General features: G+C 35.3%; 3 protein-coding genes across 3 annotated transcripts; 1 reads left to right on the forward strand and 2 right to left on the reverse strand.

Annotated features, from left to right (window-relative positions):
* Positions 1 to 62: 62 nt before the first annotated feature.
* Positions 63 to 1,856, reverse strand: LOC115996467. The gene has a single exon (XM_031235691.1). The coding sequence runs from the start codon at positions 1,739 to 1,741 to the stop codon at positions 347 to 349; it is 1,395 nt and encodes a 464-aa protein (XP_031091551.1). The 5' UTR covers positions 1,742 to 1,856; the 3' UTR covers positions 63 to 346.
* Positions 1,857 to 4,879: 3,023 nt separating this feature from the next.
* On the reverse strand, positions 4,880 to 6,556 carry LOC115996418 (malonyl-coenzyme A:anthocyanin 3-O-glucoside-6''-O-malonyltransferase-like). Its single transcript, XM_031235622.1, has one exon. It carries the CDS (start codon positions 6,402 to 6,404, stop codon positions 5,031 to 5,033), a length of 1,374 nt encoding a protein of 457 aa, XP_031091482.1. The 5' UTR covers positions 6,405 to 6,556; the 3' UTR covers positions 4,880 to 5,030.
* A 6,304-nt stretch (positions 6,557 to 12,860) lies between these two features.
* Positions 12,861 to 14,484, forward strand: LOC115997665 (phenolic glucoside malonyltransferase 1-like). The gene has a single exon (XM_031237258.1). The coding sequence runs from the start codon at positions 12,892 to 12,894 to the stop codon at positions 14,287 to 14,289; it is 1,398 nt and encodes a 465-aa protein (XP_031093118.1). The 5' UTR covers positions 12,861 to 12,891; the 3' UTR covers positions 14,290 to 14,484.
* The last annotated feature ends 868 nt before the right edge of the window (positions 14,485 to 15,352 follow it).

The following is a 15,352-nucleotide window of genomic DNA, read 5'->3' on the forward strand; positions in this document are numbered from 1 at the left end:
TTGGTTCATTAGATCATGAATAATGAAAAGCAGAAAATAGAGGAGAAACTTGAAGCAGAAAATAGAGGAGAAACTTGAAGCAGAAAAAACTGAAATTAGAATATGCATTGTGTGCAGAGTTACACTTATTCAAACTCACCATACAACTAATAGAGCCAGAAGCTCAAAGGAAAGCACAAGAATGCTTGCTAAACACATAAGAAAAATTTTTTAAAAGCAGAGTTGATATTTGAGAGATGGCAGTTTGGGTGCCTTTTCCATGTTCTGCTACTTAAACACATCTTCATTTGCAGAACTCAAAGCTTCATCCTTCATCTGCAAAACTCAAAGCTTGACAGTTTGTTACTTAAGCATCTTCATTTGCAGAACTCAAAGCTTCTTCTTCTTCTTCATCTTCATCTGCAAAACTCAAAGCTTGACACACTGCTGGCTCCACAACATCTTCTTCATCCTTGCTGAAAAATGATTTCTTTCCTACCAATTCAGCCACCCTTTTTGCAGGTCCAGAATCCCTAGGACTCTCTTTCACACATCGAGCGATCCTGATTCTCGGAAGCATATCAGGCACCACAGAAGTGCTGCTCCCTGGGGATTTCTCAGACTCTGCCTCCTCTCTGTGCAACACAATCTCATCTGGTATTTCCCATTTCTTTTTCGCCCGGGTTTCAGTCCCCACATTCTTTATCTCTGCTTGAGCTGCACCCGATTTGCCAATCGATAGTGATCGTTTCTTGTCACATCTCTTACCATCATCCTTGTCATTTTCTGGGAAAGACCTCTTTCTCATTGATGAGGACACAACTGTGGTGTTCTGATTATATCGGCTCGCCACGATCCTCCCTTGCTTTAGTGGCTTCTTGGTGGCACCAAGAACAGACTTTTCACCATCTCTGAATAATTTCTTGGGCTGAACTGAGCTAAGAACCACTTCATCTTTCTTCACAGTTTTCTTGGATTGAACTGTGGTAATTGCCTGCCTAGGAGGAAGGGTTTTCGCCATGGTCTTTCTGGATTTGGGACTCAGACTTCTATGATTCTCCTCATCAATTTCTTGGAGCTTCCAAAGACACGATTTTCGCCGGTTCTGTATGGATTGAATCGGAGTAATCATCCCTTGCTTGCACAATTGCGGCGACTTGGATGCAGAAAAGATCTCCGACGGCCCCATACTTAAACCTCTCCTTATTCCGGCGGATATCTCCGACGGCCCCAAACTAAGCCCTCTTCTCTGAGCTTTCGATTTCGCGCTCACTGATAAACTCTGTTTGGGCTCCATAAACTTCGCCGTCACAACCCTTCCTCTCTTTTCCACATTTTTCACGCACTTCTCAGCCTTTTCCATTCTCAGAGCCTTCAATCTTGAAGATAACCGGGTGATCTCCATCTCAACCTCCTCAATTTCCTTGTCAATCTTCTTCTCATCCCGAATCTCCTCTCCTAAAGTCTCGTTCTTGGAAACCAAACCCGGTTTCAGATTCACAACGCCGGAAGAATTTTCCGGCTGAATTGGCTTGAAGACAGGTCTCGGAGAGTCGGCACAAACAGCCGGATTTTCAAGAAGAGGGATCTGATTCTCCTTGCCCGACACAGATTCAAACGATTCTGAGTTCTTCAGCGAAAGGGGTTCCAGAGGAGGCCAAGAACGCTCCAGATCCTCGGATTCTCCATGATCGAACGCTGCATTGTTCCAAACCTGAAGATCTGAGGGGTTTATCCCTTGTGGGTACTGCAAAACACTCATTTTTCTTCGATGGGTAGTGAAGATTTCGTCGGAAGAATATAATCAATGGATTCTTTCTTTGTTTCTTGAGTTCTGAGAGAAAGAGATTTTGAGAAATTTGGTGTACATTGTTTTAACATTTTGTGTGGGTTTTTGTATTTTCAAGTTTTTCGACCGTTGGTATGAAAATTAAACGTTGGGGGAATCCGCTCCATCGCGACCGTTGGTCAGTAAATGGCTCCGATAGACGCTCCGATTATGATTAAAAAGTCAAAAATAAAAATAACAGCCTATTCTTACTCACCAATCAAATCTAAGTTCCTAAATTCCAATTGTGGATACATGCAAAAGATTCAAATAGACAGCTAAAATTTTAAAAAAAAATCAATTAGACACCTAAACTTTTAAAAGAGCCAATTAAATTCAATCCGTTAACATGTCAAATTGAGGCAATGAAACTTAATAACCGGTAAATGACCTATAATTACAGGTCATTTAAGTTCAGGCCGTTGCCGATCGCCATCTCCGGTGGAAGGCGACCAGAAACGCCGCCTTCTCCGGGAGAAGGTGACACTCACATCGTGACCGTGACCATCCACTTTGTACAAAAGTTTTGGTTTCTAAGCCATTTATCACCTTGTAGACGTCAGAATTGGACTTTTGTTGTCTTCATAGAACTTGTAGCTATTTGAAATATCTTTCAATTCCATTGAAATCACTTAATTTGGACATTTCTATGATGAGATATGCTTAAAATATCGAGACATCTTCTGATAGAGAAAAATGGAGAGCATAATGAAGTCACGCTGGCACTACGGCGTTAATGCCAGCGTGAGTCATGATCTTCACTTCAAAATGCATATTTCTTCATCTTCTTTGTTCCTTTAGGTCTCCAGGTCATGTCATTATACTTCTAACTTGCTCTTTTTCATTTTCTTGATCTCTCATGACTCTCAGATCATGTCGTTGTGTCAAGATGACTTTAAAACACATCAAAGTGAGCTCCAATTTACATGATGTTACCATCAATGTCCCCAAATCACCTAAATGACACAAAGGAATCAAATAAACACATACTTAGCTTCCAATGAATATGAAAACATATAAGATTGATATCAATTGCGCACATAAAAGTACTAAGAATTAGTGCTTATCAATCCTTGTGGAGGAGTCTTGTGTTTCTATCTTGTTGATTCCTGGTGTGCAACAGGAATTGACTTGCTTTTGGATAGTTCTTCTCATAATGAGAGTTGGGGAATGAACTTAAAGCCTCCCCCTTCACAACCCAATTTCTCTATATGAAAGTATGAGAAAATTTAGAATTTTAATGCATTTGTGCCTTAAGGGTTTAGAGTTGATATGCCATGAAAGTGTGAAAACTCTTGCTCTAATCTTTGATTGAGAGATTATGAATTCTTGTGTACATTATCATAAACCCTTGGTAGGAAATTCTTCCCCAATTTCATTGAATTATCCTAGCATTTAGAAGGTAGTTGATGCCCTATTCCAAAAAAAAAAAAGAAAAAGAAAGAAGGTAGTTGCCCTATTCCAAAAAAATGAAGGTATGTAGTTGCCCTAAGTTGACCCATTGAATTGTCCTAGCATTTTGTGTGTGTGTGTATATATATATATATATATGCATGCGTGTGTGTATAGAGGGGGCAGGGGGCGGGGGGCGGGGGTCGGGGGCGGGCACACCATGGTGGAAATGAGGTAGCACACCCATGTTGGCATCCATATTTTATTTCTTCCTTTTTTTTTAAAAGAATATTTTATTTCTTCCTTTTATAATCTTCAATTCCAATATCTCAATCATGCTTGCTCTTATTCTAAAAAGAAAACTCCTTTTAACCAACACAAAGTGTGATGACCATGTAAATAGTACTCCAACCATTATTACGCTAAACATCAAACAATGTTAATTGAACCATATTTATTAAAGTCATACATAACTATATATCATTAGAACTCAAGAAAAAAAGAATTAATTTTATTTTGTACTTAAAATTTAAGTATGTTTCAAGACTTCAACAATTATTTATCAATATATTTTATTAAATAATTGTTAAAAAAGAAAAAAAGGCAGCGATTGAACCATCCAAATCGCACGTTTTACACCAAAACTTATTATGCAACCTAACTTTTCTTCCTCTTTGTATAAGTCATATTTATATGACGTTTGACGGTTCGACCGACAAAATCTTTTGCCAAAATAATGAAACAGATACGCTTACGAGGATGCTACCACTGCACTCATTGTTTACCAAAATAATATATTCCCAGGATAATGGAGCAAGAAATGATTGATCTGCTTTCATAGGAGATTATATTCTGACTCACTAAAATCCACATAAAAAATGCAATATTAAAAATATATTTATAATACATCATTGATTGATTGAGTTTGACGTATTAAAAATGTATTTAATTTTTTGAAAAACAAAAAATGTATTTAATTTATTCTTAAATTAATTTTGTTAGGTTGATCCTGTGATCCATGCTGGGCTGGGTTTTATTATTATTATTATTATTATTATTATGTCATCAAGATCCAAGACGATATAGATAGTTAGATATTGGTCAGTTTAGTATATTAAAAATATATATTGTATTCATAAAAATTACATTATTTGAGTACAGAAAATATATTATTTCGTATAATATATATTCAGTACATGAATAATATACTTTTAGTATATTAAAAATATACTTTTTGTAATGGTCCACACAATGATTTTTCCCCTTAAATTCACTACCTATATACACGCCCATATATTATAATACTCATATTTGTGTGGTATACAATAATAAAATTATTGCACTTCAACACGTGTGTCTTGTCATATTCAAATTTAGAATATACATATATATGCCAAATAATCTTTAAAAAAAGAGTAATTTTTATATTATTATAAATATAAGCTAGTTTTCATTCTGTATTGAATTGATTGAATGAAACAAAAAACATTCTGCAGAATCTATCCCTATCAATCAACCAACAAGATTTAACATGACATGGAAGTGCAAATTAAAGAATCTCAACTAAAAATTTAAACTGATAGTTGAATTACACATTTATGTTTATATATTGTGTGACTTTTTTATGGGCTTTAAACAACACATGAATCAGACTCTGATATCAAATTGAAACATATGCTCCACTTCAACTAAAATTTTAAATTGATAGTTGAATTGCACATTTATCTTATATATTATATGCTCAACATCAACAGCAACAAGAAGGATGACAAATTTTCATGGTACCAAAATGGCTAAAAATTTCCCAAAAGAAAAATATGCAAATTTGAATTCACAATAAACTTTTGAGACCTTCATCGAAGAGAGAAGCAAAAGCATCCATTTTAGGCTTTGGGAGACTCAACCCAATCTCGATGCCACCGATAATGTCTCTGCTTTCACACAGGGACACTGCATGTGTTTTATCAATTGAGATTTCTTCTATCTTCTTGGGTCTGCCCCACCCGAAGTCAAGCCCGTATAGGTCCACTTTTGGGGACCCGGTCACCATTACGTGGGGGCCCGGCCCGGAGAACACGCTCCAATCCGATATCCAATTTTCCGCCCCGCCCAAAACATCCTCGTCCAGTTTCTTGATTGTGTCCCCTATTGCTTTTGCGGCGAACACGACTCCGTTTTCTCCGGTCAGCTCGTTTTGCCTCGCCGTTGCTCGGCCGAATGCGACGCAGTTGCCGACGTAACTCCTTGGTACCGGGTAATCCAGTCGGGTTAGCCCACCGGCTATGAATCCGAAGTAACGGAGCTCCGTGGGTTGAATGGGTTTGTGGTTATTTGACCCGGTTGTTTTCATCAAACAGACCCATAAATATGCACAGGTTAGAACGTAAGGTGAGAGGAGCAAGTGGGTTGACCCGAACAGTTTCTTGGACCGGATCAGGATCCATGATTTGATCATCTCCATTTCCGGGCGACCCATTGTAAACGTGGCCCGAACCATCGGGTCGTCCGGGCCCGGCCCGGTCAAAGAGTGTGAATCTCTGAAACGCCACCATTCTTCCAGGAGGATAGGATAAACCCCGCCGGAGTCTTGAATTACCGACCTGTCATAGATGGGCACGCTCTTGCTCAGGACCGGCTTGTGGAGCTCTATTCCCACCTTGAAAATGGCCGCCCAAGTTTTCAAGAATTGGTCGAACGTCCTCTCATCGGACGCCACGTTGCGCAACGAGAACCCAATCGAAATCCCATTTTGGGCAAAAAGTGTAATCTGAACAGCCAAGAGCGGCGAGGAATGAGCCGCCGCCGGAAACTCCGGGACAAGGCGGCGGAAATCTACGGCATCCCTCTGGTGGTGGCCGGAGAGGCGTTGGAAGTCACCGGCCGACTCGGCAACGGTCAACACAACAAAATCCCCGCCGCTGCAGGAGAGGTAAGGCCTGGCCGGCCTGGGCGGCGTAACGAGGTTTCCGGCGAGGGGGAAATAATACTGCAGGGCGAGGGAGAGGGAGGTTTTCAAGCCGGGAAGAATGGAGTCTCTGAAATGCGAGTTAGAGTGGGGGAAATCGTAGAAGAAGAGAGGCTGGGTGGGAGAGAAAAGCAGCCACGGAATATCAAGAAATGTGAGTGGCAGAGTGGTGGCCTGAACTGAGGCAATTGGAGGTGAAATCTCGAAATTTTCGAGAACATTTGTCATCGGAGAAGCCATTTTGTCGTCGGAGCTGAGTGCCTCGTACCTTAGTATATGTTTCGCCGTGGTCGGGCCGGGAACATTATGGGAAGTGGACAGGCGTGCGTGGTGGTGGGGATGCAAGTTAACGTGGTTCTCTACAAAGAGATGCCCCCAGAACAAAGTTGAATATGCTACTATATAAAAGCTTCTCAATCATCATCTTCATTATGCAATATTTTATATTCTGGCTATCCACATCTGAGATATCATTTTCGCCCCTAAAATTTGTCATTCTATTCATTTTCCCCCATCATACTTTTCTGTTTTTTTTTTCTTAGAATTTTTTTTTAAATTTCACATTTAACTAGTGGTTCAATTAATTTAGGGGTTGTGTTGAAAATCTAAAAAATAATTTCTGAACTTTTTTTTTTTTTTGTTTAGCTATCAAAGAAAAATGAAGTTAACATTAAATACTCATTCTAGACAAAGAAAACATAACTCATTTTACTATTTTAGTACTTGTGCCTAGATTTTTAATTGAATGCATTTATGCTTTCCTAACCCTTAGTACTTACTCTCTATTTGCGTGTTATCAAATGAGATGATTGACCAGCTCATATGTTTAATTATTATTTAAACGGCCTAACTCTTAGTACTCTATATTTGAGTGTTGCCAAATGAGATGGTTGACCCGCTCATATGTTTAAGGAGAAATTATAAGTTTTGCCCCTCCATAATATGCCAATTATCAATGTCACTCTTGATGAATTATTAGTGGTGTAAATGTTGTCTCTCAATTTTAAAAAACGGTACATATATTGCCCCTCCCGTAACGAAGGAGGGGCAATATATGTACCGTTTTTTAAAATTGAGGGGCAATATTTACACCGCAATAATTCAGGAGTGACATTAATAATTGACATATTATGGAGGGGCATAAATTACAATTTTCCCTATGTTTAATTACTATTTATGTTGTGATGGGCTGGTTAAGTTAAAATATAGGTCAGATCGGACTAAACTGTTAAATTACAATTGTTTTTCTCCGATTTCTTTAATTTTGAGTTATTACATTTACAATCGTATAATTAATTAAATATGGATTATATTGAGTCAAGCCAAACAATAACAGTTTTGGCATAATCCAATCACATTCCAATTTTTTTTAAAAAGTTACGGAGTACAATTTATATTTATCTATTTATACATTTATATCTATTTAATAATAATTTATGTACGTCTTTTTATTATAATTATTTTTATAAAATTTAATTTATAACTATATTTAAATGTAAGTAATAATTATTATCATTATTAAAATAATTATTTTTTATAAGAAATAATTTTATATAAATAATAATTTTTTCTCTATTTATTTCTATTTTTTCTTTTGTGATAAGAATTAAATTAAATATAATAATATTTACTTAATTTGATTTATTTTAATAAAATAATAATGACGGACCAACAATTCCAAAATAAAAAATAAAAATTGAGTGGTGATCAACGTACAAGGGGACCATAAAATAACGAAGGGATACATGTGTTTGTTTTGCACCTAGATATCTTATGCCCGCTTATCAGATATGTGGACCACATTTTCATGTTATATTATTATTTATGAAAAATTTTACAGCATAATTGATACCGTGCGTGTAATTCATATTTATTTGGAAATATAAAGTAAATTTTACTCTTGTAAAAATCACGATTGTAAAAATCACGATTATTATGTGACTTGACCACTCTTTCTAGAGCTGGTACGGCCGCACGGGTCATATGTGTTCACTGCGACAACAAAGAGCTCCAAATTTTTGAGAGCTTAAAAAATATTTTATATATAATTTATTATTTTATATTTGATAATTATGTTTTTAGAATTCATGTATTGATTTTAATTGCAATTGAGTATAAAATTTTAGAAAAAAATTAGCATAAAAATTTTGACGAATAATTTTATATTTGGATATACACAAAGAACGCCATTTTTATATTAAATTTTAAATTAAATTTTTCTTTGTTATATTTTTATGCATTATATTTTAATAAAAAAACAATTTTTATTTTATATTTACTCTTATGTAATAATTTTTAAAAATGATCATAATTGAATTATTATTCGAGAGTCTTATTTTTTAAAGAAAGGTGCTGACTCTTTCGATCACAACAATATTTAGAATTATTATTATGTGGTTGGTATCCATCCAATATAATGTGATTCACGTATGATATTTCGAGGACAACATTATTCATGTGGATGAACTTTTTCGTTTAATAACATTATTTTAGTGTCACTTTTTTTTTCTAACGTCAACTCATAAATTAAGAAATAGAAAATAAATACTGAATACAAAAAGAGTAGAAAAGTTCCAAACTAATGAACTAAACTGCACTGTACAATCCTCCCTCAGGCTGGTCACATGAGTTTGGAAAATGTTCTGTCTCAGTTGTTGGTTTTCAAAGATAAAAAAAAAAAAAAATTAAAACAAAATTGTACAATCCTAGCAAGGGAGTTAGCTAACATATTCTATGAAAATTTTCCTTAATCATTCTAATTTCATCTATGAAATATGACATTACACGAAAGAAAATATGCAAGGTAACCTTGTCTTTTGAATTCCTTTTCTTTTTGTACAATAAAATGTATAAAAATATAGAATTAAAATGTCTAATTGAAATAACCTAAACGACAATTATATTGATATTTTTAAAATTTTTAAAAATAAATCTACAAGTACATAAACTCATCATTACATTAAACGCATAAATTTGGTTCATAAAAATTAAGAAATAAAAGAGTCAAATTGACTTCTAAGTCAAACAAATAGTGCAATTGAGTTCTAAGTAAAAAAAAAACTCCATTTCAATCCTCTAAACCTTTTAAAATGTTCAATTAAGTCCAAAATTACCTGTTTGACAGGTTGGTGCTTTCTAATGTTGACACATATCTCTTTTTTTTTTTTTTTTTTTTTTTTTAATTTCACCTCCTCCTTCTTCAGCATCGACACGTCCACCTTAAAAATGTGAACTTTTGACGTCGCTTTCCAATCGATGGCGTTTGAGAAGCCTTGGAATGGACTGTGGCTATTGGACAACCATGACTGTCATTTTTGACAGCATTATTGATTATATTAAAGAAGATGCAGATTAGTTTACTGATATTAGCTTTCATTTTGTTAAGCGATTTGTGAATCGTGCAGCTTATAGCATTGATAGGGAGTCCGTTTCTATGTTAGATTGCGAGATGTATTTCCTCCGTCTTTTATTGTTGATGTTTTGAACACTAGAATAATAAATTAAGTTGTTTGTTTGTTTTAAAAACTAATATTGTAAATATATAAATTCACTACTTTATACCTATAAATTCACTAATATAAAAAAATAGAATCACTATTGGTAATATTGTTTTGATATACATACAGAACTACTTTTATATATTTACATTATTAGATTTATTTACATGAGTCTAATGAACTCAGATTCACTGCCACGTTTTACTGTTGCATAAAATTAGGGAGTATAAAATTATAAATGGTGCATTATTTTGCCTTTTTTTGGGGCACTGTTAATGCTATTTGGGGCACTGTTAATGCTATATACAATGTAAGGACTAAGAGCAAGGCCATCAATGAATATTGTGGAGTTAATGTCAGATTCAATGCCTACATGGAAGGGAGAGAGAGGGGGATAGAGAAGATTGGGAATCATCTGCAAATTTGGAGATTATAGCTGACAAGTGGAGTAGGGCATTAATGGGGGTGAACGCATGTTGTGTGCGTATCACGCGCAGCAGTGCCCACTCGGGCGCGTTGGCTGTTCAGTTTTTTAATATATATATATATTTTTAAATTTTTTTTTCTTCTCTTTTCACTTTCTCTTTCCTAATCACACTTACAAAAACCCTCAAGAACCGTGAAATAATCCCATTGATAAGGATGCTCTAAGGAGTATGTACAATGTTTTACTACGTATCTTTACTGTTTTTCATTTCTTATGACATTTACAATGCTAAAAGACACACATATGACACCCGTGACCCAACACACACACAATAAATAAATAAATAAATTATATATATATATATATATATATATATATATATATATATATATATATATATACACACACACACACACACAAAAAAAAAAAAAAAAAAATATATATATATATATATATATATATATATATATATATATATATATATATATATATATATATATATATATATATATATATATATATATATATATATATATATATATATATATATATATATATATATATATATATATATATATATATATATATATATATATATATATATATATATATATATATATATATATATATATATATATATATATATATATATATATATACACACACACACACACACACAATAAAAAAGGAAAAACAAGATTGTTAAAAAAGTGTCAGACAACCACCAGTTTTTTGCGCCCAACAAAGTGCTACTCACAGTCCCACACCTTCATAGAGATTGCATTTTCTTTCTCTTTTTTTTTTCTTTTTTTTCTTATATAAAAAATTTTGGACAAGGTGCAGAGTTTCTATTCACTTTGATTGAAAGTTATAAAATGTTTTTCTCTCCTGTTACTTGAAATTCTGAAAATTATTATTATTTTTATTTGATTCATTTGTTAAAAAATGAAAATAAATTTGTTATTAAGTTATTTCTTATAAAATACTATAGTTATTTCAATGATCATAATAATTACTATTTGTATTAATATAAAATTAGTAATAGTTATAAACATTAGTAATAATTATAATAAAATATGTAAATAAATAATTTTCATTTGTAATATATATATATTTTTAAAAAGTAATTTTTCTTATAGGGATGTGGGCCGGGCTGTTCATTTTTTAGGGTGGTGGGTTATACTAATAATTTCATTGTTTAGTCCAGCCCAACAACATGGAGTAAAAAATCTAGCACTCATTTATTTAGATAACGGATGTTGAACTTAAATAACAGGAAGTAATGCAAAATGTTTTACATAGCGGAAACCTAAAAGGGGAAAATCACAGTTTTCTTTTGACTTTTGGGCTACAAGTACGGGAGGTTTTCCTACCAAGGGGAATGATGAAGAAGAGGTTCCCATAAAGCACGTTGGGCTACAGAGGGCCGGGCCGGGCCTGGGAATGAGTTACCATGATGAGCCCATCCATTAATGCTTGGGAAAATTTACTGTAGATGCGTGGACCAGGGTATACACTTTCTTTTAGTTTCGTTTTATATCATCACTAGTATCACACTATCACTATAGTAACGCTGACATATCATTTTAATTGCAATTCATGTATTTGTTATCCAGTTTTATTTTATACTCACAATAAATTCATTATAACAACACTAAAGTGACTAGGGTTGACTATAATAATTATATTAACGACTAATTTGGATTAGAATAATCTTGTGAACCAGACTATTAATCTATCACTTGGATAGATCTTTGATGTTTTTAAGTCATTGAAGTTAAATCAATAATATTATAATTTTTAAACATTTATTTTTAATAAAATTTATAAATATCTAATTAGTCGTATTAATTTTAGTGTTATGAAAAAGTAAATTATAAACAATTTAAATCAAACTTTAATTATTGAATCTAGCATATAAAATGATAGAGATTGAGAGTGTGTTCCATTTCACCAAGTTACAGGGAAATGCCTGAAAATGAAAAGTCACTTGTTATCCACTCAGGAACGGAAGTGATAAATACTCAATCATATCAAGTATATAATGTACCCAACTGAGACTATCTTATGCAGCTTCAATCAAATTGGTTAATAATTTTTTAATTATAAGATTTTATAATTGACTCCACGTGAAAATTGTTTATTAATTATTTTACCTATAATGCATTTTGAATAGTAATTACACCATTTCTTTTAAATAAAAAGTGGTCCAATAATACCTTTAATGCCTTTTCCTCTTGACCTTATCTACCTCAGGATTGTGGAACATGGTCACAAAACGACATCGTTTCAGTAAGTGAGAGAAACGGCGGTCGTTAATCGTAACGAAGTTCCGTAACTGATATTACATTTCATCTCAAAAGATACTGCCTCACATTTGTTTATTATTATTATTATTATTATTATAGAATGAAACCGCAGTTACATTAAAAAAGGAGTTGCAATTGTGTTAAAAGGGAATTAGAGTTACGCGAGATGGAGACCATTTCAATCATTTATTTTTATTAGTCAAAACGATGTCATTTTGATATGTGATCCACAATTTATTGTGGACGGGCAGTCCACAGTAAAATTTGCACATCGGGCCAACCTTAAAGAGACCAAACCAGAAAGGGAAAATGGAATAGGCTTTGTCCAATGAATGGAAAATGGAATATCCCTCGTGTGAAATTTGAAACCTTATCTAGACACGTGTCCACTAGAGATTGTCCAAATCTCCAAGATAAAAGATGGAATCCCAGGTCCAAATATACAAAATTAAATTTATATTGAGCAAGTGCAAAGTTTAATTAACATTACTCCAATGGCCACCAGCAACGCCGTCACCGTTCTGGAGCATATTCCGGTGCCACCACCGCCGGAAGCGACACCCAAACTCACTCTTCCTCTCACGTTTCTCGACTTGTTATGTCTGCACATGATCCCAGTTCACCGCCTCATCTTCTATCAACACCCCATCTCAAAAACCCACTTCCTAGACACCCTAATTCCCACCATAAAAAACTCCTTATCCCTTACCCTTCAACACTACGCTCCCCTCGCCGGCAGACTAATCGCTTCACCCGACAATTCAACCCTGCCGGAAATTCGATACGAGGAAGGCGACACCGTCCCGTTAGTCCTTGCCGAGGCCAATTCAGGCGAGTGTCATTTTAATGATCTCACGTCGGGAGATCCAAGAATTTGTACTGAATTCCATCCTCTTGTCCCGAGCTTACCGCCGGCTTCGCGGGCCCCAGACGGCTCGGTTATCGTCCCCGTGCTTGCGTTACAAGTGACGTTATTTTCCGGCGTCGGGATTTGCATCGGAATAACTAACCACCACGCCGTCGGTGACGCTAGTAGCATCTTTGGCTTCATGAAGGCTTGGGCTTTGGTTTCTAGTCACGAATCTCCGGTTTCTTTACCCGCTGAAATCCAACCGTTTTACGACAGGACAGTGATCAGAGACGAGAAAGGACTGGAAACATTTTTCTGGGACAACGTTAAACAAATCAAGGTTGAGGATAGGCACGTTCATCGCCTCCCACAAATCACGGACAGGATCCGTGCCACGTTTACACTGACACGTGACAACATCCAACGGCTCAAGAATCGTATCCTCTCTGGGCGGCCAAATCTGGCACATATCTCCTCCTTTACAACCACTTGTTCGTACATATGGATTTGCTGGGTAAAATCTCGATACGAATCAGATACAGATAAAATCGGCGACGATGAAGACGAGTTTTTCAATTGCGCCGCTGATTGCCGGTTACGTTTGGACCCACCTGTCCCCGGAAACTACTTCGGCAACTGCCTGGTGGCCTGTTTCGGATATGCAAAGACTAAGCGACTGAGAGGGGAGGAGGGGTTGCTGGATGCGGCTGAGGGGATCGGAGAAGCTATTCGCCGGCGATTGTACGATAAGGAGCGTGGAGTGTTGGGAGGAGCTGAAGATTGGTTTAAACTGATGTCTAAGCTGAAGATTGATCGAGTATTGACTGTGATTGGGTCGCCCAGATTCGATTATTATGAACTAGATTTTGGATGGGGAAACCCTAAAATGTTTCAAATGCCTTCCACTGATTTATCTCGTGGCATATCACTTAGTAAAGCCAAGGACCATGAAGGTGGTGGCCTGGAGATTGGTTTGTCACTTCCCGCCACACAATTTGACAATTTTACCAGGATTTTCACCAAAGATTTGGAGGCCCTCTAATTAGAGTGGTTTAGTTTACGATTGGTTAATGTTATATTTTAAGTTATATGGTTTAATTGTCCAAAAAAAACAAATTCACAATGTGGAATAGGTTAGTCACATACTGATATTTATTACTCTGGATTCCTCAATTACTATGTACACATCACAATACCTAATATGCATACTTTTTAGTGAAGAATTTAATCTTTTAAATTGTTAGTGCCTCTAGGTTGTCTATTTAAGGTTAATATATACGCATCACAATACTTAATATGAATACTTTTTAGTGAAGAATTGCACCACATTGGATACGATTGCACTGCAAAGTCCTTCAGACTTGTCTGGGAGCCATTGCGGTGCAATCCTCCAGTAGTTCGCAGATTAAGGCTGATTCGCATTTGATCCCTAATAAGGATGACAATTTTCCCCGTCCACGATGGGGATCCCCGACGGGGACGAGGACTAAAGAATATGTGTAATTTTCCATTGGGGGCGGGGACGGGGATACCCCTCCCCAATCCCCACCATGTCCCATTCCGTCGTCATCCCCGAATAATTATTATATATATATATATGAAATTAGAAATTAGATTTTATTTATTTATTAAACATTCCACTAATTTAAAATTTTGACTAGGAGTTAATTAGGGACGGAGATTGAAAAATTTTCCAATTGTCACCGGGAACGAGGATGGTGTTGGGGTCACAGGACGGGGACGGTGAGTATAATCCCCGCCCTCAACCCATTGCCATCCCTAATCCCAAGTATATATAGAGAGAGAGCGCAAAAGATTTATAGTAAAATTGAAGTAAAGAGATCAAGACTATTTCAATGACTAGTTAAAGAATCTTAAGCTTAAAGAGATTGTAATTTGAAAAGATTAAAAAAATCACTGCTTTTTTATATTTGGAAATAAAAACTAAAAAAAAAATACTCCATATCACTTTTGAAGGCCAACAGTGTGTAATAATTGTTCCAAAAATTGAGTTGTTGAATCGTACCATAAGTCAATAATTGAAAGCATTTGAGGACTTTGAGGCCACATACATACTTACATAGGGTTGAGGTATGTATGTGATA

The sequence above is a fragment of the Ipomoea triloba genome, chromosome 11 (genome assembly GCF_003576645.1).
Source record: "Ipomoea triloba cultivar NCNSP0323 chromosome 11, ASM357664v1".
Classification (NCBI taxonomy): Eukaryota; Viridiplantae; Streptophyta; class Magnoliopsida; order Solanales; family Convolvulaceae; genus Ipomoea; species Ipomoea triloba.